Source organism: Oncorhynchus gorbuscha, linkage group LG04 (genome assembly GCF_021184085.1).
Source record: "Oncorhynchus gorbuscha isolate QuinsamMale2020 ecotype Even-year linkage group LG04, OgorEven_v1.0, whole genome shotgun sequence".
NCBI classification, from domain to species: Eukaryota; Metazoa; Chordata; class Actinopteri; order Salmoniformes; family Salmonidae; genus Oncorhynchus; species Oncorhynchus gorbuscha.
In genome coordinates, this window is record NC_060176.1 from 53,014,584 (window position 1) to 53,042,367 (window position 27,784).

Here is a 27,784-nt window from a genome sequence, read left to right on the forward strand (position 1 = left end):
TTTCCTCCAGCATCTTCAGAAGGTCCTTTGCTGTTGTTCTGGGATTGGTTTGCACTTTTCACACCAAAGTACGTTCATCTCTAGGAGACAGATGCGTCTCCTTCCTGAGCGGTATGACGGCTGAGTGGTCCCATTGTGTTTATACTTACGTACTATTGTTTGTACAGATGAACAAGGTACCTTCAGGTGTTTGGAAATTGCTCCCAAGGATGAACCAGACTTGTTGAGGTCTACAAAAAAAATTCTGAGGTCTACAAAACATATTCTGAGGTCTTGGCTGATTAATTTTGATTTAACAATGAAGTCAAGCAAAGGGGCACTGAGTTTGAAGGTATGACTTGAATTACATCCACAGGTACACCTCCAATTGACTCAAATTATGTCAATTAGTCTATCAGAAGCTTCTAAAGCCATGACATCATTTTCTGGAATTTTCCAAGCTGTTAAAAGGCACAGTCATCTTAGTGTATGTAAACTTCTGACCCACTGGAATTGTGATACAGTGAATTATAATTGAAATAATCTGTCTGTAAACATTTGTTAGAAAAATTACTTGTGTCATGCAGAAAATAGATGACCTAACCGACTTGCTAAAACTATAGTTTGTCAACAATAAATTTGTGGAGTGGTTGAAAAACGAGTTTTAATGACTCCAACCTAAGTGTATGTTAACTTCCGACTTCAACTGTATATGGCTAATATACCACGGCTAAGGGCTGTGTCCAAGCACTCTTGTTGCTTTATGTGTAAGAACAACCCTTAGCCTTGGTATATTGGCCGTGGACCACACCCCCTCGGGCCTTATTGATTAAATATATTTCAAATTGTGTTAATATCAAGATAAATGTTTGCGATTATCCAGTCTTTCAAGAATCCCTGAACAACAGAAACATTTTCTAGCAGCCTCATGACAAAATGTGTAAAATAGCATGAGATTAGCTATAAAACTGCCATTTTTTTCTTGCTTGGACCTTGCGGGTCGTTCAGCGAAACTGCGCTATGCCACTGAGAACGATACAGAGCATGTCTACTGCATGCTAATATATACCAGATGACACAATGCAAAGTGTGTCTGGCATCTCGGTGTTATGTCCTTAGAATAAAGCATGGGCATTTATAGACACTCACGAACAGAGATTTAAAGATTAATTCAGCAGCAGCAGCATCACATAATCTTGGTTATTTATGCATGTGTTGCATGTTATTGTCATCAGAATGCATCGGACTAACTTCTTTATTTCACAATCATTTATTCTGTTCACATGAGTCCCACGTGTAGCCTACCACTGTAGAATTTCGAAACTATAATGATTTAGGATTAGGAATATGACATAAATCACTCCGGGATAGTTCAGTGTTGATAATGACGATAGACGCTTAAAGGGAATCTGTTTTTAAACGTGCCTTGTTTCCGGTGAAATGTTGAAATAGAGAATGGGCAGGGTAAAAGACTGCGGGCTGTGCTTTTAAAAGACTGAAGGAGACTAATTTATTTCCATTGTGAGAAGCTCGACTTGAGATAGGCTACAGTACGCACAGACGGAGGGAGGGAGTGCTGATAGTGAAAAGAAAAGAGACCGGCCAGTCACATTAGTCTACCTATTTTGGCTGGTTGCTTCGGAACACTGCCTATAGATTAGGGCATGTGGGGAACTTTCTGCAAAGTCGGTGAATGTTTGAATATTTTTGTTTTCGGCCTGTAATTTTTACCTTTCTTTTCGTGATATTTAAAATGCAGCCACGTTCTTTCTTGCTATTATAACGGTAAAGGTGTAGTTGATATTTGTATTTTATATATTTGGTTGATGAAGGGATGCGCTCTCCCTCCGTGAAGCGAAAACCTGGAGTTTTAGGTATATGTTTTTCTCGAATTGGAAAGAAATCTACTCACTAGCTCACTTTTTTAGGAACTCTTCAGCCTGTGCTTTTTTGACGCCGCGGAAATGGGAGCGTGTCAACCGGACTGCGTGTCCGCGCTTTCCCGAAAAAGTTTCAGTTGGATTGTGCTGCTGCTGTGGCTGACCTCTGCAGCGCACGGAACCTGGAGGACGGGGCTTTACAAATATTCAACTGGGACACAGCTCAACAGAGAGTCTTCCGCAGCGTCTCAAACCTCAATTTATCAAAAAAGGTATGGATTAATGCCTTATCGTTTATTGTTGTGCATCTTCTAATTTGTATATTAGAGCATATAACCTTTCATGGAAATGATGATTACTAGGCTAGTACAGTAGGCTAGATCTTCATAAGGCCCAATAAAACAAACCTGTCAAAGACTCACTCAAAGGTTCTGTGTCTTTGAAGCATCCTTTCAGATAAAACGGCCTGCTTTAGGATCCATACCATTCACAATTTTAAACATTCATAGATTAGGCGACATTTAATGTCACTAATTAAAAACTCTATTTTCCTTTACCTCAAAGACCCATATTTTTCTGCCTATTTAAGCAACCAACAATGACTTTTCCCAACCCTATTCTATCCATCTAGCAGGTCTCATTGTCTGCTTGACACTGGGTTTCCTTTTTCCTGTCCAGGCAGCACATTGCGCACTGTGTGCAGTGCTCTCCCATCCTCATTGGCCTGCCCACTGTCGCTCTGTGTGGCCTATTGGCTCCTATCCTGTGAGAGCAATGCTGTCTCTAAACTGTGCTCTGGTCTGGCCGGCAGCAGTTCTCTTCCTTTCCAACATCTGCTGTCTCTCAGCTGTCAGGGAGCTCCTCATCTGACCAGACTCAGTCCTCCACTAAGCCCCCCACACATCCATAAAGACAGGTACAAACCACCAACTCAACCCGCTCATCTGCCTCTATAAATCTCCCTTGTATGGGTCTCTCAGCAAACAGAGGGGAGCTCTTGAACTGGAATGGGTAGTGAATGGAAAACGCTAGTCTGTTTTATGTTGTAATAAAGTGGGTCTGCTGAATAACAGGTGAAAAAGCTACTCTTTATCGTTTGTTGCACAAATATACTACTATATTGTGTGAAATGGTTAGATCTGTGTTTGGTAATCTCTCTTGCTTTTGGATTGTTTTGATGTTCTCCCTCTGTGTGTTCCTCCCCTGTGATCCTCAGAGGTGAGGGTTCCGTATAACAGCAGGGTTGTTGATGAGGGTGGTTCTGTGAGCAAAGCCCTCAGACTAAACACAGAGTGGAAAACACCAGCCCCCTCGCTTCCCTTTTGGACAAAGCTAGTGTTTTTCACAGAGGCCAGCCAGCCAATGTGGATGTGATCAAGTTCCCCATCACACTAATATTTACTCTCTCAGGTTCTGAGCGATGGGGGGGTTGATGGGGGAGAGGAGCGTGGGTGGAGGGTCCTGCTGATGAGTGTAGTGTCCCTGAGAAGTGTCCAGGTGGTGCAGAGAGGTCCTGGCCTTGGTTGGCTGCGTTTACTCCTCCACCCTGAGTCTCTCTCTGTCCCTCATGTGCTGTGGTTGGTGGACATGTTTACTAAACACATGCAGCTGCAGTTCTACTTCATCTGGGCTGTTGTCTATGCTGCGTCATGTAGACAGGCATGTTTATGGTGTGTGTCAACAAGACCATTTGGGGGCATTACCATTAGTTCCGTGTAGGACAGAGGGCTGTCCTCTCCTCTCACATGGCCGTAGTAGGAGCACTGTAACATTCCTTTGTCCACATACAAAGCATTGAACAAAGTCTTGATGACAGAGGTACTGAGAGAGATAACAGTTTATTTTAATAATGGTAGGGGTGGTCAAGAGATAATGACTATTGGTCAAGAGATAACAATGACTGAAAAAAAGTCTCCCTAGTGCTAGATTCAGACCAGCACCCCGGGCAACCTAGACATGTTATTTATTGAACCTTTATTTGACCAGGGTCTCCAAGAGATAAACATCTATTTTACAAGAGAGACTTTGACTGAGACAGCAGCATCAACACATCAGTATCAAGGCTCCTGAGTGGCGCAGTGGTCTAAGGCACTGCATCCCAATGCTAGAGTTGTCACTACAGGCCCTGGTTTGATCCTGGCTGGATCACTACAGACTGGGATCAGGAGTCCCATAGGGCGGCGCACAATTGGCCCAGCATCGTCTGGGTTAGGGGAGGGTTTGGCCGGGGTAACCCGTCATTGTAAAATAAGATTTTGTTCTTAACTGACTTGCGTGAATAAAAATAAAAGTGAAATGAAAGACAAACAGGCACATGACATCAACCAGACAAAATTGCCATCAACACAATAAGCAGCACATACATGACACAAGCCAGAGCTTGTAATAAATCACAGGGCCATTACAGTATCAAAAACATACTTTGAGTGAACCATTCTTACAATAAAGGCAATGCAGCAGGGTTTTTTCCACCCTTGGCCTAAATGAGGCCTATTGAAGCCAAGTGTAGTTAAGGGATAAGACAGCAGCTGTGTCATTCCACTAATTCAGTGGTTCTTGAGAAGTTTAACTTGGTTATAAAAAACTTTTGATTTCATTTTCCCATCTCGAGGTTAAAAAAATATAATTAAATTACTATAGTAAGTGTGTATGAAGTGCCAATTAAACTAACAGGGTTGACTGTAACAAGGTTGACAATTTAATTTTAAATCAGCCACAAATCTCCTTGTGACGAGGGAATGGAAACTTGTTGTGTGCAACAGGGGGTGGCAATTGAATGCAAGCTTCACAAGTTTGCATTTATTGTTTAAAACATTTCCAGTCAGTCTATCTATGGGTAACAAGGTTGACGTGTTATGCTCGGCCAGCTCAGTTTTCCACCACAAAACACCAGCAAATGGCCAAAAAGAGTAGGACCAGTTCACCTCCCACTAGGCAGAAACGCCTATTTAACTTCTATTCCCCTTTGGTTCAACATCATTTCATTGAAATGACATGTAAACTACATTGGTTCAACCAGTGTGTGCCCAGTCGGCTGCTTTTCCACCATGATTTGACTATTAGATCTTCAAGGTTTCTTTTTTTCACTCTTTTTTTTTAAGGAACAGTTTCACCATATTAAACTGAGTGAATCACTAGCCACCTTAAATAAGTAATAATATTCAGAAATGACTTTGTCAACGCAACAAAATAACTAGGGCTTTACAATGATGGTGAAAATGTTGACAAATGTTGGGGCTAAGTGGGTTCAAATGTTTCTATAAGTCACTGAGGGTACACGGGAAAAAGCATTTATTCATATAAAAAATCTGAATGATAAAGTGCACTTTGTTTAATTAATTTCAAATAACATTTTTTTTCAATTCAATATTGGTGCACAATTTCTACTTTAAATATCAAAGGGATGCAAAAGGTACTCATTTTGTGAACTATTTCCTGTGCTGCCAGCCTGAGGAGGGGGAGTCATGGTCTGACTGCCACACAGACCTCTCACTGTGGGACCTCTAGAGCCTGACCCATCACCACCGCATTCTCCTGCACTACCCCCAACAGAGGAGCTGACAGTTACACATGCACACGCACACACACACAGCTTGGTCATCCATATCAAAGAGTGTCACACACTCCCACCTACACATTCACTCAAACATCACAGGTGTCAAAGGAAAGCCCCAAAAATGGTCAAATACTCACACGTCAGACAGTTTTCTCTGCTCCCGCAATGCAAGCGGTACCGGAGCGCCAAGTCTAGGAGCAAAAGGCTCCTTAACAAAAGGCTACCCCCAAGCCATAAGACTGCTGAACAATCAATCATATGGCCACCAGATTATTTACATTGACACCCCTCCGCCTTCCTTCCATTTGTTTTTTACACTGCTGCTACTCGCTGTTTATTGTCTATGCATGTCACTTCCCCCCTACCTACATGTACAAATGACCTCAACTAACCTGTACCCCCGCACATTGACTCGGTACCGGTACCCCCTGTATATAGCCTCCACATTGACTCGGTACCGGTACCCCCTGTATATAGCCTCCACATTGACTCGGTACCGGTACCCCCTGTATATAGCCTCCACATTGACTCGGCACCGGTACCCCCTGTATATAGCCTCCACATTGACTCGGTACCGGTACCCCCTGTATATAGCCTCCTTATTGTTATTTTATTGTGTTACTTTTTATTCTTTTTTACTTACATTTATTTGGTAAATATTTTCTTCACTGTTTCTTGAGAAGTCACTGTTGGTTAAGGGCTTGTAAGTAAGCATTTCACGGTAAGGTCTACACAGAGCGGGGACGTTTATCAGGTATAGAGAGCCCTTTTGCCCGGCTCTGCTTAGAGGGCTTTGGCCCCCTCCTCTCATTCACTATGGCCCGATTGGCCCCTGACATGTCCTTTGATCCTGACTAAAATTGGAGCCCAATGGGACACCCCTAATGTCCCCATGAACCTCTCATTCAACACCTCTTCTACACCGCTGCAGTGTATCAACCCACCGAGCAGTGACGACCACCAACACACTATACTACTGGTACTTATCTGCTCTTTCATGTTCTTTTTTTGGGGCTTTATTTATCTTTAGATTTTTCTCTCTCTCTCTCTATTGTTGTTGTAAACAAAATACACTCTTTATCTAACGCTGTGTTCTATTCTCTCTTGTCCTTTGTTAAAATCAGTCCTTCAACTTTCCCTCTGTCCTTGTGCAGAATAATGTCTTTCATGGTCTATCCCAGTTAGAAGCTCACTCTCGTTCTCTCCAGCTCCAGATTTTAACTCCAGGAATGTTTGATCCGTCTCTCTTCAATAATGTCACTGAATATCTCTCTCTCTCTTTTGTTGCACCCTTTTTCCCTCTGCCCTGGGACCCACAGTGCATCCTAATTGGTCTATCCTCTACACCTTGTCTGTTCCACTGAGGGCTTCCTTGTGTGACCTCTGCCGTCTCCTCTCCTCCACCTCCTCATCGCTTCTCGTCTGGCCTTCTGCCACATCTGTCTTTTGTCGTTTGTTCTCGACAAGAGCTTTTCCCACAGCCAGAAATCTAGAGGAATTCCTTGAGATTTTTATCATACTAAATGTCTTTTTTTTTATGTTCTACCCTCCTCCCACAGCATTGGGCTGGAGAAAGAGGGTGAGAAAGGGGGGCTGCGATTTTCAACTATGTCCCAGATGAAGAGAGTTATTGAGAGGGAGAGGGACTGAAACAGGAAGCTCGGTGGGGAATGCACCTGGACATTATTCACCCTAACCTGGCCTTCCTCTGTGAGCCTGCCTGTCTGCCCTCCTCTACTCTCTCTGTGTCTCAGAGGGCCTGGCTCTAGGTTTATTCCTCTCTCTATCTCTGTTTCTATCTTCTCTCTCGCTCTATCTCTCTCTCTCTGTTGTTGTTTCTTCTCTTTCCAACAACTAGTGCTCTTACCTAACTGCATATAGATCTGCATGGCCTTGGAGGATCCTTCCTGTGTGAACAACAGTCCTCAGGCACACTGCAGTGAGAGGACAGCAGCAGCGCTGCTCACCTTGAAGAGTAGAAGCTTGTCAACGTGACAATTTCATGAGCTCTCTGTCATTTTTATTAATTAGTTGTTGGGCCAAAGCTGTGATCTTTCTCTCCCTTAAGCATTTAGATTTCCTTTTTCCCTCTAAACATTTGGCTGTGATCAGTTTCAGGGCTCGTTGTGCCTTGTGATTTACTTGGTTTTGGTCCAGCATCGGGAGTGAAGGAAGGAAGGAGGGAGGGAGTCTGAGGTGTTTGCAGAGAGACTTGATACTCGCAGTGGGCCTGCTTGCCTGCCTGGTGCCAGTGCCAGTTAAACACAGCCGTGCTGTTGGGTTTCACACCTTGTAACCATGGGACATCTCAACCCTGGGGAAGTTTTACACTTTGCAGTTGAGACTGGAACTATTAGGTAAAACAAACACCTGTGTCCCTAATGTGAGATGCAGTACCCCAACTCCCCACTAGTTCAACTGTAATGTTTCACTTTGATAGCACAAGCTACAGTATACTGAGTTTCTATAAAAACTACTTCAGCTGTAATCTGTTTATCACTGTGGTACTCTTTCAATGGATAACACAAGCTATAGTGAGTCTCTATAGAAACAAAGTTGTCTCTTCTATCAAATAAAGTAATTATTTGTGAGAGCCTTACTGCAGACTGCTGTGATTCCAGCTGAGTAGTAGAAATGACATGGGGGCCATGTTGTAGCAGGGGATAATGGTCTTAGGCGGTGTTACCTCTGCTTAACAGACTCTTGGTGAGCCCGTAGGCCCATGGTGGATCAAAGCTGGGAACAATCACAGTGTCTGATCCTCTTTGTAGTGGGGAGGATGTGGGCAATTCCTCTCACACACAGAGGCAGGCTCATCTTGGGCATTACCAAACTGGCGTACTGTTATGTTCAGCTCATAACGGTTTTATTTATCTTTCTGTGTACTGAACTCGACCCTACTCTCCTGCGCTGCACTGTGATGTCCAAACTTGTTAAACATGAGGAGAATGACATTCATATCCATAATTATGTATTTCTGTGTAGTACAGATCAATGACCAAAATATATTTTTTCAATCTCAAGGTGCTATCTAGAACCTTAAGGGTTCTTTGGCTGTCTATATGGGATAACCCTTTGAAAAACCCTTTTTGGTTCCAGGTAGAACCCTTTTGGGTTCCATGTAGAATCCTTTCTACAGAGGGTTCTACATGGAACCCAAAAAGGTTATACTTGGAACCAAAAAGGATTCTACATGGAACCAAAATGGGTTCCCCTATGAGGACAGCCACTTTTTTCTATAAATGTGTGCCATGTCATAGCTGACACCGATTCCTTCTGTAGATGTCTTTGAATCTTAATTCTGAGAAGACAGCTAACAGAGCTTTTGGAAAACGTGGTCGCATAAAACCGGAGGGAGATTTTACCATAATTCTGTTAACAAATTTCGCATCTGCACAGTTCTTCCACTAAATTTGTTTTGTACATTTTTCAGTGGAAATTGTTAAAAGTAGTCCTTGTGCATAGAGTTATATGGTTTGTTAAACGTTGAAATCAATAGTTTCTGTTTGGCAGACATTTTAAGGAAAACAAACCTGAGTCAAAGCATAATTCCATTAATGTGGAAATTCTCTCTTCTAATATCCACTGGATGAATTCATCTGGCTAATTCCCAGTCCTGTTGTGATCTAATCCGTGCTATCAGTCATGGTAATATTCCTCATACAAGGTTAGTGGTTTAAACGGTGTAACCTGCTTTTCTTTTGATCCAGGTCCAATGCTGTCCGGGTAGTGGACAGATCATTGTGGGGCGTAGCAGCAATAGCAGGAATCCCCATTTCAGGTGATTGTGGTGAGGGTAGGCAACCACACGTCTGCCACGCTGATCCTCAACACGGGGTGCCCCTCAGGGGTGTGTGCTTAGTCCCCTCCTGTAGTCCCTGTTCACCCACGACTGCGTGGCCAAACACGTCTCCAACACCATCATTAAGTTTGCTGACGACACCACAGTGGTAGGCCTGATCACTGACAACGATGAGACAGCCTATAGAGAGGAGGTTAGAGACCTGGCAGTGTGGTGCCTGGACAACAACCTCTCCCTCAATGTGAGCAAGACAAAGGAGCTGATCGTGAACTACAGGAAAAGGCGGGCCGAACAGGCCCCCATTAACATTGACAGGGCTGTAGTGGAGCAGGTTGAGAGTTTCAAGTTCATTGGTGTCCACATCACCAACGATATATCATGGTCCAAACATACCAAGACAGTCGTGAGGGCATGGCAACACCTTTTCCCCCTCAGGACCCCAGATCCTCAAAAGGTTCTACAGCTGCACCATAGAGAGCATCCTGACCATAAGGCACTATAGAGGGTAGTGTGTACGTCCCAGTTCAGGACCTACAGTATATACTAGGCGGTGTCAGAGGAAAGCCCAAAAAATTGTCAAAGACTCCAGTCACCCAAGTCATAGACTGTTTTCTCTTCTACCGCATGGCAAGCGGTACTGGAGCGCCAGGTCTAGGACCAAAAGGCTCCTTAACAGCTTCTATCCCCAAGCCATAAGACTGCTGAACAATTAATCAAATGGTCACCGGCTTATTGACATTTACAGACTGAAGCATTTCACGGTAAGGTCGACACATGTTGTATTCAGAGCATTTGACAAAGTTTGATTTGTTGTGTGATAGAATAGCTAAGGTCTAGGAACAAGATAAGAAAATCGAGGGATATCAAGGGATAAACCACTTCCCCTGGCTAGTTCTGAACTGAAGGAGGGATGGTTAGAGGTCTGGCCTCCCATGAAGCGCAGGGACAACAGATGACAATTAGCTATCAAGCTAAATCTGGTGCAATGGCATGTTGTACATGGTCCCTGACAAATAAACCTAATAATTTTAAAAAGCATGGTAGCTCTCTCTCTTTATTTTTTTCTCTTCATTTACTCTCTTCATCTTCTCTCTCTCTTTCATCTTCATCTTCTCTCTCTCCTCTCTCTCTTTCTCTCTTCATCTTCTCTCTCTCTTCATATTAACTCCTCTTTTCTCTCTCTTTCTGAGGCTTCAGAAGGTTATCTATTGGTTCTGGAGGCCATGGAGGGGGAAGGAAACAGGGACCCATCCCAACAACCCATTTACCCTTTATGGAGGCTCATACAGTGTTAAAGAGGGAAAGGTTCTCAAGATTATATGGCCCTAGTAGGAGCTTGGGTGCACTGTGCAGGCACTACAACATGTAGGAGTTGTTACTGTGGGCTGCTTTAGGGCTGCTCAGCTTGGTACACACACACACTCTTTCTCACACACACACTACATGACCAAAAGTATGTGGACACCTGCTCGTCAAACATCTCATTCCAAATGTATGGGCATTCAAATGGAGTTGGTTCCCCCTTTGCTGCTATTACAGCCTCCACTCTACTGGGAAGGCTTTCCTCTAGATGTTGGAACATTGCTGCAGTGACTTGCTTCCATTCAGCCACAATAGCATTATTGAGGTCAATTCATCCAGAAGGTGTTCTATGAGATTGAGGTCAGGGCTCTGTGCAGGCCAGTCAAGTTCTTCCACACCAATCTTGACAAACCATTTCTGTATGGACCTCGCTTTGTGCACGGCGCATTGTCATGCTAAAACAGGAAAGGGCATTTCCCAAACTGTTGCCACAAAGTTGGATGCACAGAATCGTCCAGAATGTCATTGTATGCTGTAGCGTTAAGATTTCCTTCACTGGAACTAAGGGGCAAAGCCCCACTACGAAAAACAGCCCCAGACCATTATTCCTCCTCCACATAACTTAATATTTGGCACTATGCATTCTGGCAGGTAGCGTTCTCCTGGCATCCGTCAAACCCAAATTTGTCCGTCGGACTGCCAGATGGTGAAGCGTGATTAACCGCTCCAGAGAACATGTTTCTACTGCTCCACAGTCTAAATAATTTTCTCTGGGTGTGCACCAGCTCATGCTTTTTATGAAGCTCCCGACAAACGGTTATTGTGCTGACTTTGCTTCCAGAGGCAGTTTGGAACTCGGTAGTGAGTGTTGCAACCGAGGACATACGATTTTTATGAGCTACGTGCTTCAGCACTCGGCGGTCCATGTGGCCTATCACTTCTCAGCTGAGCTGTTGTTGCTCCTAGACCTTTCCGTTTTACAATAACAGCCTCTACAGTTAACCGGGGCAGCTCTAGCAGGTCAGACATTCGACAAACGGACTTGTTGGAAAGGTGGCATCCTATGACGGTGCCACGTTAAAAGTCACTGAGCTCTTCAGTAAGGCCATTCTACTGCCAATGTTTGTCTATGGAGATTGCATGGCTGTGTGCTCGATTCTATATACCTGTCAGCAACGGGTGTGTCTGAAATTGCCGTATCCATTCATTTGAAGGGGTGTCCACATACTACTTTTGTATATACAGTGGCTTCTCCACATTTTGTTACATTACAGCCTTATTCTAAAATTGATTAAATTGTTTCCCCCCCTCATAAATCTACACATAATACCCCATAATGACAATACAAAAACATATTTTTATACATTTTTGCTAATTTGTAATAAACCCCCCCAGAGTTCAAATCTTGGCTGGGCCTGGATTTGGACATTCAGAGACTTGTCCCGAAACCATTGCTGCATTGTCCTGGCTGTGTGCTTAGGGTCGTTGTCCTGTTGGAAGGTGAACCTTCGCCCCAGTCTGAGTTCCTGAGCACTCTGGAGCAGGTTTTCATAAACAATCTCTCTGTACTTTTCTCTGTTCATCTTTGTCTCGACCCTGACTAGTCTCCCAGTCCCTGCTGCTGAAAAACAACATGATGCTGCCACCACCATGCTTCACTGTAGGGAGGGTGCCAGGTTTCCTCCACACGTGACGCTTAGCATTCAGGCCAAAGAGTTCAATCTTGGTTTCATCAGATCAGAGAATCTTGTTTCGCATGGTCTGAGAGTCTGTAGGTGCCTTTTGGCAAGCTCCAAGAGAGCTGTTATGTGCCTTTTACTGAGTGATGGCTTCGGTCTGGTCACGCTACCATAAAGGCCTGATTGGTGGAGTGCTGCAGAGATGGTTTTCCTTCTGGAATGTTCTCCCATCTCCACAGAGGAACTTTAGAGCTCTGTCAGAGTGACCATCAGGTTCTTGGTAACCTCTCTGACCAAGGCCCTTCTCCCCCGATTGCTCAGTTTGGCTGGGTGGCCATCTCTAGGAAGAGTCTTGGTGGTTCCAAACTTCTTCCATTTAAGAATGATAGAGGGCACTCTGTTTTTGGACGTTCAATGTTGCAGAACATTCTTGGTATCCTTCCCCAGATCTGTGCCTCGACACAATCCTGTCTCGGAGCTCTACGGACAATTCCTTTGACCTCATGGCTTGGTTTTTTGCTCTGACATGCTGTCAACTGTGGGACCTTTTTATAGACAGTTGTGTGCCTTTCCAAATCATGTCCAATCAATTGAATTTACCACAGAATCATTTATAATCAATTGAATTTACCACAGAAACATCTCAAGGATGATCAATGGAAACAGGATGCATCTGAGCTCAATTTCGAGTCTCATAGGGTCTCAAAGGGTCTGAATACTTATGTAAATATGCTATTTATGTTTTTTTTTTTTATACATTTGCTAACATTTCAAACCTGTTTTCCCTTTCTCATTATGGGGTATTGGGTGTGCATTGTTCAGGATTTTGTATTTATTTAATCCATTTTAGAATAAGGCTGTAACAACACAAAATGTGTAAAAAGTCAAGGGGTGTGAATACTTTCCGAAGACACCGTATAGTGTATATAGAAGTTACACACAGTCATTGGTTTAAACAACCTGCCACATATGCAAACATCATGACACGAGTATTATTATAATCAAATCATAGTATTACTATGAAGTACACAGAGACTCCTCTGCTGTTCTGTGTTCTATATACTAAACAGGTGGCGATATGGTAATTGTTTTCCATGTTCTGCCCTCTACTCAGCGCAAGCCATATGAGGGTGATCATGGTATTTGTACACTTTGTTGTTAACAAAAGACTGCTAACACATGTTGGCTCTAATAGCCTCCGTGTAGATTTCTCTCTGTGTCGCTCCATGTTTCCTTGATTTATGGTTGTCGACTTGAGGGATGAGAAGTAAATCCAAAGAGATATCAATAGGACTTTGTCTCGTCTGGGTTTTGCAGGGTTTGTATCATAAACTCCTCTAGGTTCTCCTCAGTTTGCTCCCACTCTGGTTTATAAAACACTTAAGAAAAAACTTTTTTTATGTGTGTTCTGTTTTGTCCCTCATCCGGTCTGTGTTGCCGGTGGCTTTTAATTCCTGCTCGATGTCGGACATGTTTAATGAATACCATCGAGAGGTTTCCCCCCCCCTTAGTTCTAAGAGCATTGTTTCCCTTGTTAGCATTTTCTTCCGACCAATAACGCAGTGATTGAAACCATCCCACGGCTCCTCTCCTAAATCAGGCTCAGATGTCTTTGGCTGCATGTGGTCCAAAATAAATGCAAAAACCAAGACCTTCATTAGTTGTGAGAGCTTTATGTAGTGACAGTATGTATACAGAGCCTTTATAGAGGCTACATAACAACTGAGCGGTAAATGTAAAGCTTTGGTGTTTAACTTCTTAAAATACACACTTTGACCAGTGAGGGCTTCTGTGTCTCATATTGACCTGTGAGGGAGTGGGCCTATGACTTACTATTAACCTGTGTTTGAAACTCACTCCAATGTGTAGAGCTCCCCCCCCCCCCACACTCTCGGTTCCCCCTCGGTGGCTCTGCCTCTCAAGAGACCCAGGGGGGGATGCCAGCGGATAAGGGAAGAATGCAATGTCAACACAGCCTACAACAAGAGTGTGCAAAGCTGTCATCAAGGCAAAGGGCGGCTACTTTGAAGAATCTCAAATATAAACACATTTTTATTTGTTTAAAACTTTTTGGGTTACTACATGATTCCATATGTGTTATTTCATAGTGTTCATGTCTTCCCTATTATTCTACAATGTAGAAAATAGTAAAAACATTTTAAAAACCCTTGAATGAGTAAGTTTGTCCAAACTCTTGACTAGTACTGTATGTTTGTGTGAGAGATATAAATATACTGTGTGGGTGTTAAATCAGATAATGATATGACCACCTGTTGCTTGTAGTTTTGTAGAACAGGTGTGGAGGAGAACTGAAGCCAATAGTACGTCTTGTTGACTTTGAGTGCGCATGCTAAACCTGCTCTGTGTCCCCCCCCCCCCTCTCCTCACCCTCTCTCTCCTTCTCGCCACTCTCTCTCAGGAACTGGTGTCCCCATACGGTCACTAAGACAGTGACGTGCCAGGTGCAGAATGGGACAACCATGCAGCGTGTCTACCAGACATGTCGCTGGCCACAGGGATGCACAGGGGGCAGGTGAGTCTCTCTAACCCAAAACATAGCATGTCAAAACCTCATGAACACACCCTACATCTACAGCTTGATGAATGAGCCACACGATCAGAGGAACTGGCTCCTCCTTACACTGTTTGTGACATTGGCCTATGCGTGTGTGTTCCTCAGCTACCGGACAGTGGTCAGACCCTCCTATAAGGTGGTGTACCGTGCCGTCACCTCTCTGGAGTGGAAGTGCTGTCCAGGCTACAGCGGCACCGCATGTGAAGAAGGTAAGAGGGCAACAGAGGGATTTATGCACTTACAGACTTCTCAGATCTTCTCCAGATCTTCTCCCTGTCTCTGTACTTCTATCATTTCTGGTCCCTGTAGTGTCTATCTCTCATATCTCTCTCTCATCTCTCTCTATCATCTCTCTCTATCATCTCTCTCTCTCTCTCTCTCTCTCTCTCTCTCTCTCTCTCTCTCTCTCTCTCTCTCTCTCTCTCTCTCTCTCTCTCTCTCTCTCTCTCTCTCTCTCTCTCTCTCTCTCTCTCTCTCTCTCTCTTCCTCCTCCTCTGCTTGACTGGTAGAAGAGAGAGAGAGAGACCCCAGGATGTGAGAGTGATTAAGGACTGAGGTAGTTAATCATGTGGATCTGGAGGCCTGGAGCCTGGTTCTGACGCAGCCGTGGGTTGGAGGGGGAAACCGTGACGACCAGACAGCTGCCAGGATGCCTTGGCTCTCCCCTCCACTTCTTCTGTCTCTCCACACTCTCACTTCTCTTTTCACTCTCACTCTGGTTTGATCTCTCTCTTTTTTTCTCATCCCTTTCTCCAAGTTATCTTTTCTGACTTATCTGAAGTTCAATAATGTATCTAGGTCTTTGTTCTATTCCCCATTTCCATCAGCACACCTCTCGGTCTCTATCTTTCTCTGTGTTATCCAGTATTCCCAGTTCCCCACTGGGTTTGTCTCCTAGGAGTTCCTCCGAACTAATATATGAGTAATATGACTAAAGTGTTTGGTACTTTCCACTAGGATACCCCTCTGTTTGCCTGCATCATAACAAAACATTCTCACTCTCCAATAGTCTTGCAAAAACCTCAGGATCTCAGGGCAGAGCCAACAGCCTCCATTTTATTAATCTTCTAGGTTTTTATGTGTCCAACTTCACAGTCATTGAAGCACGTAAGGTCAATTATTTTTTGTGGTTTAGAGTTATATAGTCCAGCTGCAAGTATGTTGTCATCCTCTACCATGCTAACTCTCTGTTATTGCTCTTCTGATCATTTCAACTCCAGTAGCTCCCCCCGTCTATGCGACCACGCCCCCAAACACACCTCTCCTCACCCCTTCTCACCCAGAACAGAACAGAGCCTAATGATTTCCCTTGGTGCTGGCTGGCCCCCTGTCTCAGCCTTGTCTGGGGTACAGGGTGGAGTGACTGTTTGTCCCAGGACTCGGGGCTGTTAGTGTTCTAGGTGGAACTGTAAATCGTTGAGCTTTGTGACACAGATTACAATAACCCTTTGCTATGGTAAAACATTGAGTTCTCAGTGGTGTTGACATGGAACTGCTGTTTTCCTCTCCAACCAGCTCACTCCTCCCAGGTGAGCTAACAGTTTCTCTGGGGCCTCCCAGGGGCCTGCTGCCTGCTGCTGGGTGCTCTAAGGGGGCCTATTTGGGGAGAAATTACTCCACTTTTCCCACCAGCACACCCTTTACACATGTTGACACAAGGTGTACACATGTAACACATACTCGATACAGGGAAAGCAGACACACACACACTGTCAACATAATTATCCAATTACTGTATGTGCTGTGGGAGATTCCCTCTGGTTGTCATGGAGGGCTGTAGTGGGGGTTTGACTGGAGGGCGGGGGGGGGGGGGGATTAGGCACTTATCAGAGTGCCCTTCCTGGTGGCTCAGATCACAGGCAGCGCTGAGTGGAAGTGACAGCTATAATTTGGAGAGAGCTGCGCTGAAGCACCGTGGATAGCATCCAGGACCGCCTCCGGTGCTCTGCAGAAGAGGCCCCTGACAGCACACAATCTGATAGCCCTCCTCTCAGCCCCCTCATCCCCTTTCTTAGGGAGCAAAAACCAGTGACATGGGGATGACTGGAGATAGGATTGCACAAATTGTTGACATAGCGTTGTCAAGGAAGGTTAGAGCGCCACTCACAGGTCCATTGAATGTGAGGTCAAGTACAAGCTGTTTGCTTGTCCCTCTGCTGCCTGTTTGCTGTCTGCCTCTCACAGACTGTGGGAAATGTGCATGATCCTCTCATTTACTTTACCTCCCCTACCTCTACCTCCTCTGTACTGCACCATTACCCTAACCATTACCCTATCTGAGGGCTGGTCAGCATTACTGCATCCGTCACCACAGCAAACAGGCAGACTGGGAGGATGAGAGTAGAGGTGAGATTGAATGATGGCAAACCTCCTCAATCAGGAAAAGGCAGAGTGGTGAGGGCACTGGCTGTAATCTTAGTGCTCAGTATTGTTGTTTTCGTTCGCTCACTTTTCTGAGTTCAGCCTATGTCCCATTACATATGTGTACTCTCTGACCCGGTTGTGGCGTTTGGAGTTTGGTCCCCCCTTGCTGCTCCCCTGCCTGCTGACTAGGGGTTCTGACTGTCTGGTCTGTCTGACCTAGAGATAACACATCTCTGTTTTAGTTTAGAGTCCCCTGAATGTGTTTTTCCCCAGTCCCGATGACCCTGGGAGCAGAGTGCACCAACCCAGGATGAGTGAGCGCATGCTATTGGACGGGTTCAGGTCACTCTGGCACCTGAGAGACTCTCTCATCCAATCAGAGGTTCCCATGAGATCTGTGGCCTGTTGGCTCCACCAGATCCAGCCCAAGGGCTCCAAAAACAAAACATTACATCACACACAGGGGGGTAACAGAAAAACAGTCAGAGAATCAATGTGGAGTAAGATAACACTGTATTAAACCACCCCTCATATTGCTCTCTGTCTCTCAGGCCCCCACCCCAATCTCAAGCCTTGGCTCAAATTCCAGACCAGTGGTGTGATTACTAGGTCCTAATTGTTTTCTATGAGGTTGGGGAGATATTGTGTTACTGCTGGACCTGGACCACGATGAGCTTGATGGAGGCACTTTCATAAGCTTTCAGATAACAGGGATATCCTTTCACCCTTCCAAATAACACTATCAAAAGTAAACCCCATTTAGATAGCAATTTTAGAATTTCAAATGTATTCCATACAGGCTTGACTATGACATCCAATCTAGCTGTCAAACACATCAGTGTGCCTACAGTATCAAATTCTGCATCAAATGGAGATCCCAGTCTCTCTGACATATCAACTGTGATAGTATTCATGTCTCCCTCAGGTCAGGTGTGTTAGTTGGCGTACTGTCCTTGTCCTCTGCTGTGACTGAGTTATGTGAGGATGACACTGGGAGACTCCAGTTGATATCATGGACTGTACTTGATATATAGAGATAGGCACTTGAAAGCAACTCACCACCATGGCAGAGTATCTCATGAGGGGGCTGCAGGCAGGCAGGCAGCACAGTGAGTGGGGCGGCAGGGTAGCCTAGTGGTTAGAGCGTTGGACTAGTAACTGGAAGGCTGCAAGTTCAAACCCCCGAGCCGACAAGGTACAAATCTGTCGTTCTGCCCCTGAACTGTTCCTAGGCCGTTATTGAAAATAAGAATTTGTTCTTAACTGACTTGCCTGGTTAAATAAAGGTTAAAAAAAAAAAAAAAAAATTAGGGAGGAGGTTTTGCTGAATTAGCGAGGTTGTCGATGCTCTGCGGGAGAGTCCCCATCAATGTCTCTCATCCAAGCTGAGGCTGCGGTTTCTGGGCCGCAATTACGCCGTGGCCGGGAGGTAGAGGCGCGGCGTCTGCAATAAGCCGCGGAACTGTAATCTGTGTTTTCACAGCTCTGCGTGGCTTATCAGAGGCCTACACGCTAAGCCCCTTGCTTTTAACATCACTGGGCTGCAGCTTGCCATTAGCAAGGGGAGTGTGGGAGTATGTGGGTGCTGGTGGATTTGTGTGTGTGGGTGGGAGTATGTGGGTGCTGGTGGATTTGTGTGTGTGGGTGGGAGTATGTGGGTGCTGGTGGATTTGTATAGTGAAGGATACAGCTGTTAACCTGTTGCGACGAGCAATCCCGTATCCGGGAGCGTAATTATAGCCTCAAGCTCATTACCATAACGCAACGTTAACTATTCATGAAAATCGCAAATGAAATGAAATAAATATATAGGCTCACGAGCTTAGCCTTTTGTTAACAACACTGTCATCTCAGATTTTCAAAAAATGCTTTTCAACCATAGCTACACAAGCATTTGTGTAAGAGTATTGATAGCTAGCATAGCATTAAGCCTAGCATTCAGCAGGCAACATTTTCACAAAAACAAGAAAAGCATTCAAATAAAATAATTTACCTTTGAAGAACTTTGGATGTTTTCAATGAGGAGACTCTCAGTTAGATAGCAAATGTTCAGTTTTTCCAAAAGGATTATTTGTGTAGGAGAAATCGCTCCGTTTTGTTCATCACGTTTGGCTAAGAAAAAAACCTGATAATTCAGTCATTACAACGGTGAACTTTTTTCCAAATTAACTCCGTAATATCGACAGAAACATGGCAAACGTTGTTTAGAATCAATCCTCAATGTGTTTTTCACATATCTATTCGATGATAAATCACTCGTGGCAGTTTGGTTTCTCCTCTGAACAAAATGGAAAAATGCACGCACCTGGAGATTACGCAATAGTTTCGACGGAGGACACCGAGCGGACACCTGGTTTTTCATCCAAAAATGAAATTCTGCCCCCAGGGGTTCAAGAGGTTAAGCATGATTAGCTGTTTTAATGGCTGCAGTTTCTAGTAGCTGTAAATCGAAAGACCCAGTGTAAGGTCCCGGGTTTGGGGCCTGCACGACGCCAGTTCCCCTCTTTGAGTGCCGATCTCCACTCCCACTCCTCTTGGACCACACGAAGGAGCGCTGACCCAATATAAAGCCACCATTTTCCAGAGCTGTCCCTGAAGTGGTCCTTCTCCCTCCTCTCATCCACACACCCCGGGTCCCCCAATCCCTGTGTTTACAGTATAAACAGGTTGTAAAACCACTGGAACACTCACACGTACAGTGGGGTCTGAAATGATTGAGACCCTTGAAAAAGATGAACAATAATGACTGTATAAAATAAATCGTTCAAATACTGAGCTCCGTACTGTATGCTGTATGCTAAAAAAAATTGGGAAATTATATTATTTTCTACAAATACAATTACTTAAGTAATACTTTTTTTTTCAAAATGGTAGGGGACCAAATTATTAGCACCCCTAAAGATTATTTTAAATAAAGTAGTCAAAAGTTTAGTATTTGGTCCCATATTCCTAGCATACAATGACTACATGAAGATTTTGATGCATGTGTGCAGTTAGTTTTGGTTGTGTTTCAGATGATGTTGTGCCCAATAAAAACGAATGGTAAATAATGTATTGTGTCATTTAAGAGTCACTTGTACAATTTTCTAAACACTTCTACATTAACGTGGATGCTACCATGATTGCAGAACATCCTGAATGAGTGTTAATAATGATGAGTGAGAAAGTTACAGAGGGTCAAAGATCATACCCCCAAGACCTGCTAATCTCCCCTGTTATTGGTAATGGTGAGAGATTAGCATGTTTTGACTATTTTATTTATAAGAAACTTTAGGGGTGTCAATAAATTTGACTCCTATCTTTTCAAGAAAAATTATTACTACTTGTTCAACTAAATCTCTTTCTCTGAACAGTCGATTAGTATTTTTTTTAATCCAATTTTTTGGGAGAATACAATATAGCTCAGTATTTGAATTATTATTGCTCATCTTTATCAAGGGTGTCAATAATTTTTGACCCCACTGTACATACACACACATACATACGCACGCTTACTGATTTATTTATAAGGAAATATAGACACACATGTCACATTTCACACACATGCACGTTCAGATACACTCACAACACAGGTTGGTGGCACCTTCATTTGGGAGGACGGGTTTGTGGTGATGGCTGGAGTGGAATGGTATCAAATACATCAAACACATGGTTTGATATCATTCCATTCGCTCCGTTCCAGACATTATTATGAGTCGTCCTCCCCTCAGCAGCCTCCACTGACTTAAAATCACCCACAAAACATGATTTACACAGACACACATACCCACAATGGCATCCTATGCATACACACAGACAGGCATGCCCCCAGCAGAATGCAGACAGGCCTGTGCGGAGATTCATAGGCGTGTAAATGGCGAGCGACAGCAGCACAAGTGCCAAGCCCAAATTGGAAACCGCTGAGGCGAGGGGAGCTGAGGGCCCCCAGATGAGATTAGAGGTGGGAGCGTCTAGCTCCTCGCTTCTCCACTCAGTGGGGAATAGTCACAACAGCCATTTATTATAAAATGACACCAGTCATTTTACCAATGTGACCAGCCATCAATTAACTAAAGCAAACAGGGAAAAGGAAGCATTTTTCTCCCTCTGTTTGCCCCTCTGTCGTGCTCCTCCTGTTGATGTTTGTGAGCTCGTTTGTTAGGGTGGAAATGGTAAAGAGTTGTTTTAGACTATTTCAAAGTATATTTTCGAGGAAACCAACAATTGCCACAGGTCAGATGAGGGTTGAGATTCCTTGTGCTGTATGCAGGTCAGTTTATTTATGGTTTCCCTGGCCTCTGTTCTGAGTCCCTAGGGAGGTGTAAATGATTGAAAATCATGCTTCTTCTTCTTCTGGGGAAATGGACCCAGCAGGCAAACTAGTAAGGCTGCAGGGATGAAATTAGTGAAGCTGTGCACACACACACACACACACACACACACACACACACACACACACACACACACACACACACACACACACACACACACACACACACACACACACACACACACACACACACACACACACACACACACACACACACACACACACACACACACACACACACACACACACACACACACACACACACACACACAGAGTCCTGCCCCGTGGCAGACACTATGAGCTCCTCTGTCCCCAATAAATCAGAGGCATTTCCTCTCACCCTGCAGTTTAACAGGGACTGTGTGGGCTGTATGAGTGACCCGTAAACCCACAGGCACTCTGTGGCTCTTTTCAGGGCCCTGCACAGAAAAAAACTATCAATGGGAAGAGGCAGAGAAATGCAGAGGGAGATAGGAGGGGGAAGAAAGGGGGAAGAGGAAGGGAAACTAGGGTTTTGACATCTAAAAAATAACCATCCACTATCCTATTCTTTTTTTGTGGGGGGGGGGGGGGCAGTGCCGCTACTGACATCACCCTTCATCTCCCTGTGTTAGCCTCAGTTCTCAGGAGTAGCTAGCGGTGTTGAGGTCAGTCATGGTGTGGTGTGGTGCTGCAGCCCTCAACTGTCTCTGCTCTATATCCTAAGTGATGTCATCAGAGGTTTCACTAGGCCTGTCTGCTGTCCCTCAACCCCTCAGAGTGTAAACCAATTACCATCCCTCAACCCACCAAGGCACCATTCAGAGGTAGTGAGTGACATGCAGTAGTTAGAACACATAGCTGTCCTGTAGCCATGATGTATATGTCTCTGTGTTTTGACGTCGTTGAGTCTGAAACAATGGCAGCATTGATGGGATGGCCTGAGCTCCCAGGGGGCAGGTGGTAATGTACTGTACAGCCCTGATGAGTTCACCTGTCCTAGCGCTGCCTGGCTCCCAATGGGACTGCCCTCCCTCCATCTGTGGATCTCTTTCACAGAGGGACCTCCACTCATTCCCTATACCACCTCTCCTCTTCTCTTTTAATCTCTCTTCCACCTCTCTCCTCGCCTTACCGTGTCAGTCTCTCCACTCTCTTCTCCTCTCCTGTCCTGTCTTCTCACATCATCATTCCTCTTCTTTCCTATCCTTTAGTCTACTGTGTCTCTCCTTCCCTTTTCTCTCTCCCTGTGCAGTGTGTCAGTACTGGCTGCCTCTCAATCGTCCACACTGCCAGCTCTCTCTTTCTCTCTTACTTATCTCTTTATTATTTTATTCAAGCCCTGGGCAGCCGCAGATATGAATCAGAATGATATCTCTTCTCCTCTTTTCTCCCTCCCTCCTGCAGTTGTGTCCAGATGCTGGAAGGCAGAATGTTTAGTGTGAAACCAGCATGTAAACAATGCTAGCAGTTGCTATGTTGGTGCTGTGTATCATTCTGTTAATATGCAGCATCTGTTTGAGGTTTTGTGTACTCCCAGAAGTCTTAATTGTAATTTGTCATCTATAAGAGTGCAAAAACATATTACAACACCACATGAGAAAGACTCAAAGTGTTTTGGTCCAATGGGCTGGGATTGAGGAAGGAGATATCTAACCCAGGCCACACCTCCCCCCACCACCACACTCCCTTTTATCCCAAACCACAGACAGACCGACAACCACAACAGAGCATTGGACTGCGGTGGACGGACAGGTGGTGATGACATAATTTATGACCCCTCATTTCAAGGACCTCCCAAAATCACTCTCCTTGCTCTTCTGGGTGGATGAGGGGACTCAGGTTGCAGTCACATTAGTGTCCCCACTCCTCTCCCCTCAGTGGCTGCTGCTGACGTGGTGGAGGGAGGTAGTGCTGAGTCAGAAAGAGAAGCGGTCTGGTGATAGTTAGTTCTGGGTTGAGAAGGGGCAGAAGAAGGAGAAGTTTTTTTGGGGATGAGCTGAACTTACACACAGGCTAATTGGAGACATGACTGGTTCTGTGAGCAGCAATCAGAGAAAACAGAGGACACTGCTTCCCTCAGGGCTCTGTGGAACCAAATGCCTTGACTGGGGGAAAATGACTTCCCTTCGTAGGGTGGGACAGGGAATAATGGAAAGTATAGGATCGTATCTCTAAAGATCAGATGACTGATATATGAGACCAAATGAAGGTGATTGGCTGGCAGACAGGCTATGCATTTACAGTAGGGTGTGGCGGAGAAAGATGAAGTGTGAAGATCTCTGATAAGACCCATGAGTGACCCATCCCTCATTATCTGTGTCTTGTGTGTGTGTATATGTGCGTGTCTGGGAAGTGACAGTCCTCAGTGACAGTCCTCCTCAGCACAGCCTCTTCAGCACAGCCCTGTATCTGGCACCGAGTGTACATTCACACATGCGCCAGACAGATGAGGAGCGTTTCCCTCTGCAGTGTGCTGTTTACCTACTAATAGAGCATGGAAGACATGCATCATTTAGAAGAGAGCTCATATCTCCTCCTCTGTCCTGACTCCTCCACTGTCACGCCTCAGAGACCTCTGGACTCCATCATACTGCCATCCCCCCCCACACACACACACACACACACACACACACACACACACACACACACACACACACACACACACACACACACACACACACACACACACACACACACACACACACACACACACACACACACACACACACACCTCCTCTCTGCTCTCTCCTCCTCTCCTCCATGCACAGAATGAAGGACAGACTTGGGAGGACCATCCTCCTCAGTGAATTTTTCATTTTTTTTTTAAATAGTGAAACTTATAGTTACTATTTTTTAAATAAAACATTATTCAATATATTTCCATGTCACAAAAATAATTGATTAAAACACACTGTTTTGCAATGAAAGTCTACAGTAGCCACACCAGCACTCTGAGCTCTTGCAGCATGAACTGACATGTTGTCCACCCAATCAAAGGATCAGAGAATGAATCTAGTACTGAAAGCATACATTACAGCTAGCAGTGCAGTGCATAAAATGTGGTGAGTAATTGACTCAAAGAGAGACGAAGACAATAACTGAAAAGTTTTGAACAAATTAATTTCTTCAAAAATGAAGGAGAGGCGAGAGAGAGAGCTATATTTAGTTGTATTTTTTTCACTTTCACTTAGCTAGTGAATGCTGCAAGCTAGTTTAGCCTACTCAAACACCTGGATCAAACAGAGAGGGATGGTAAGTGAGCTAGCAGGCTATGGCTATCCAACACGGGTACTTTTCCAAGTCAAGGTAAGCTTTTGGTTTGATGAATTTATTGCCACCGGGTCCGCCGGTGTAACTACTAAACTGCTTGCTAACTGTACATTGTACTGCATGATTGTAGCGTATTTACTAACGTGTGAGTTCTAGTAGCTATGTTGACTGACATTAGCTAATATGGTGACAACAATGTAGGCTGTGTGTATCGGTTATGATATGTATGTTTTTGTCTGGTCACATATGTTGTGCACTGAAGCCAACAAGCAAAGGGAAAAGGTTAGAGGAGGAGCGCACGTAGATGCAAGAAGGAATTAATGAGCAAAGTGATCATGCTGTTTGTATGTGGCTGCTATGAAAGTGAACTGTATTTGCTTGTGGTCAGGGGTGTATTCATTCTGCCGATTCTGTTGAAAAACGTTTCTTAAATGGAAGTAAACGGAATGAAACCGGGATAAACATACTTGAATTTGTCCAATAGAAACTCTTGTTTGCAGCTGTGGGACTATTGATTACATTCAAGATCAGCTAGATCACATGGCAAACTCTTTCCAAAGAGGACAGAGTGTCTGTGGGTTTTTGCTCCACTCTTGTACTTCATTGATGAATTAAGATCACTAATTCGTAAGGAGCTCCATGCACCTGGTTGTCTAGGTCTTAATTGAAAGGAAAAACCAAAAACCAGCTGACACTCAGCCCTCCATGGAATGAGTTTGACACCCCTGAGCTAGATGCAGACAAGAGTGTGCAAGGCGGTATTGAATGTGCCACTGTCTGTCTGTCACCTTGATTAGTCAAAATGTTTCTCTCGACCTGTGTGCCTACGTTAACGTTCATTCATAGGCTAGTTTGTAGCAACCTCATGATGGGTATAGAGAAAATTAGGGTATCATGTAGTAGCCTAAACCTATCAATGTTACATTGAGCTGTGCGAATGGAATATGAGTGACAGTCATTCAATATGCTATAACAGAAATAAGGCCATGCTCATTAAACGTCACCTACTGCCACTGGTCTAAACATACTGTAGTCTTAGTGCTACTGGATGGGAGCACAGCAGAGCCTCCAGTCACAGCCCTGTCTATCTGCTGCTGTCGTTGGAGCGAGGCAGGGAGAAGAGTGGCTCTTCAGTACTGGCTGTATTATTTCTGTTGGCTCACCTCCATGTTGTCTGTCTGAAGGTTTCACCTGACAGGGACTGTCTGGGTCTGAGAGACGGTGCTAAGATTCCTTAACATGACCAGCATGCTGTAACAGACAGCCTTATTCTGCAGATGGATACCTGACCTAAAAGAGGAGCTGTGAGGTTCTGCGTGGTTCTGACTCTGAGTACCAGTCAGACTGATACACAAATCTCTCTGTCGCTGTCTCCTCAAATAATGTGTTTCCTTTCTGGACATAAACCCGTCATAACATCCTATTTACAAAAGAACAGAAGCATTATTCCAAGCTAATGCGTCTTTTATTGAAACTTGAAACTTCCACTGCTCTGTAAACCTAGCTGCTAGTGTAAACAGAGATTCCTTAAGACTGTGTTACCGACGCTGAAACCAGATGGGTTCTGAACCAGAGACTGTTGAGAAGTGCTAAAAGTCCTAGCACAGGTTTAGATCCTCCCCGTCTCTCTCTCCTCCTCTCTTTCTCCATCTCAGTAATCTATTCACCCCATTGAAGATGGGAGAGAGAGAGAGAGAGAGAGAGAGAGAGAGAGAGAGAGAGAGAGAGAGAGAGAGAGAGAGAGAGAGAGAGAGAGAGAGAGAGAGAGAGAGAGAGAGAGAGAGAGAGAGAGAGAGAGAGAGAGAGAGAGAGAGAGAGAGAGAGAGAGAGAGAGAGAGAGAGAGAGAGAGAGAGAGAGAGAGAGAGAGATGGCGGTGAAAGACATGAGCAGCCGAATGAGTTGAAATTTGCCCCTGCTCCAAAGGGACACGTTTCTCTGAGTGCTGCCAGGAAGAGATAGAGCAGAGAGAAGAAAGAGGATGGAGGTAGGGATGTCCTCTCCTCCCCTTTTCATTGTTAGTCCTGACACTTGGCAGCGACGGCTGAGGGGTTTGGATGCCACAGTGTTTTTTCAGCCAGCGGTGAGAAAAATAAGGTCCTTGTAACAAAGAGAAGAGGAGAAAGAGGGAGTTTATTCTCTGTTTGAAAGGCTTGTTGAAGGTTGGTAAGGTCATAACCTGAAAGGAACAAGTACTGACTGGACAGATTGATCAGCTGACCTAACTGATGGTGATGAGGAAGGTGATTCAGTTGAAGTATTGGATTAGAGGGTTGAGGTCTATAGTACATCACAGCTTCTTGCAGGAGTCTGCAGCCGTTCCCTGCTCTACACATGGGTGATTGATAGGAGGGGTGTAAGGCCAGAGTAAGGAGTGGTACAGGGTAGGGCCAGTGTTATAAAAGAACACCATGCATTATTTCCTAATGGCTTTACCCATGCTATCCCTGGAAACCTCTCAACACATTCTCATGTTCAGTCAAACATACTGAAACCCCTTAAGGGTGTATGTTCTAAGTATGTCAGACCTCTGGGGACAATGTCCCCCTGTGCATTGGTCAAAGCTGAAGAAAGGAAGCGTGTCTCTAGTGTTTCATATATTGTATGATTTCCTCTCATAATAGATGGAGATGAATATCTAAGATAGTCCAACTGAGTTGTTTCAGCCCTGTAGTACACTCAGTTCCCTTCTCTTTTTCGCTCTCATTTCCCCTCTACTCTCCCTCATTCACTGGCGGGCCGGGAATGCTGCGGTTACCATGGACACCTGCCAGAGGTGCAGAGATTCCTGAGGCGTTTATGAGCGACGGTCCAGTCTGGCCTGGTTCTGACAGACTGCTACTCTTCCTCTCTCCCTCTCTCTTTCTCTTTTTGTTAGTATAGCAGTGATGGAGCCCTCACACACTCTCAGATCCACTTAGGGGATGGAGAGGACATGCTGTGAGATGCTGGTTAGGATCACTCATCTTTCTCAAAGAGCTTTTTTTGCAAACTGGAATTCCTTTCTCATGGCTGCACCTGACAGAACAGAAATCTGACCCGCTCGTAACTGTACAGCCAGGTTCAACAGCTCTGCACAGTGTTCCAT

At 44.7% G+C, this 27,784-nt stretch overlaps 1 protein-coding gene across 5 annotated transcripts in view; it reads left to right on the forward strand.

Moving 5' to 3' along the window:
- The first annotated feature begins 1,475 nt into the window (after positions 1 to 1,475).
- LOC124034269 (EMI domain-containing protein 1-like) overlaps positions 1,476 to 27,784 on the forward strand; it is a 74,745-nt gene continuing 48,436 nt past the window's right edge. Inside the window, exons 1-3 of one of the 5 annotated variants that reach the window (XR_006838547.1) lie at positions 1,476 to 2,131; positions 14,618 to 14,731; positions 14,879 to 14,982. Coding sequence is in view for 4 of the 5 variants with exons in the window: in XM_046347206.1 (XP_046203162.1) it covers positions 1,944 to 2,131; positions 14,618 to 14,731; positions 14,879 to 14,982 (406 nt within the window). In the remaining variant the exon portion in view is untranslated. The remainder of the gene's footprint in view (positions 2,132 to 14,617; positions 14,732 to 14,878; positions 14,983 to 27,784) is intronic. The other 4 variants (XM_046347206.1, XM_046347208.1, XM_046347209.1 and 1 more) reach the window with 4 other exon arrangements.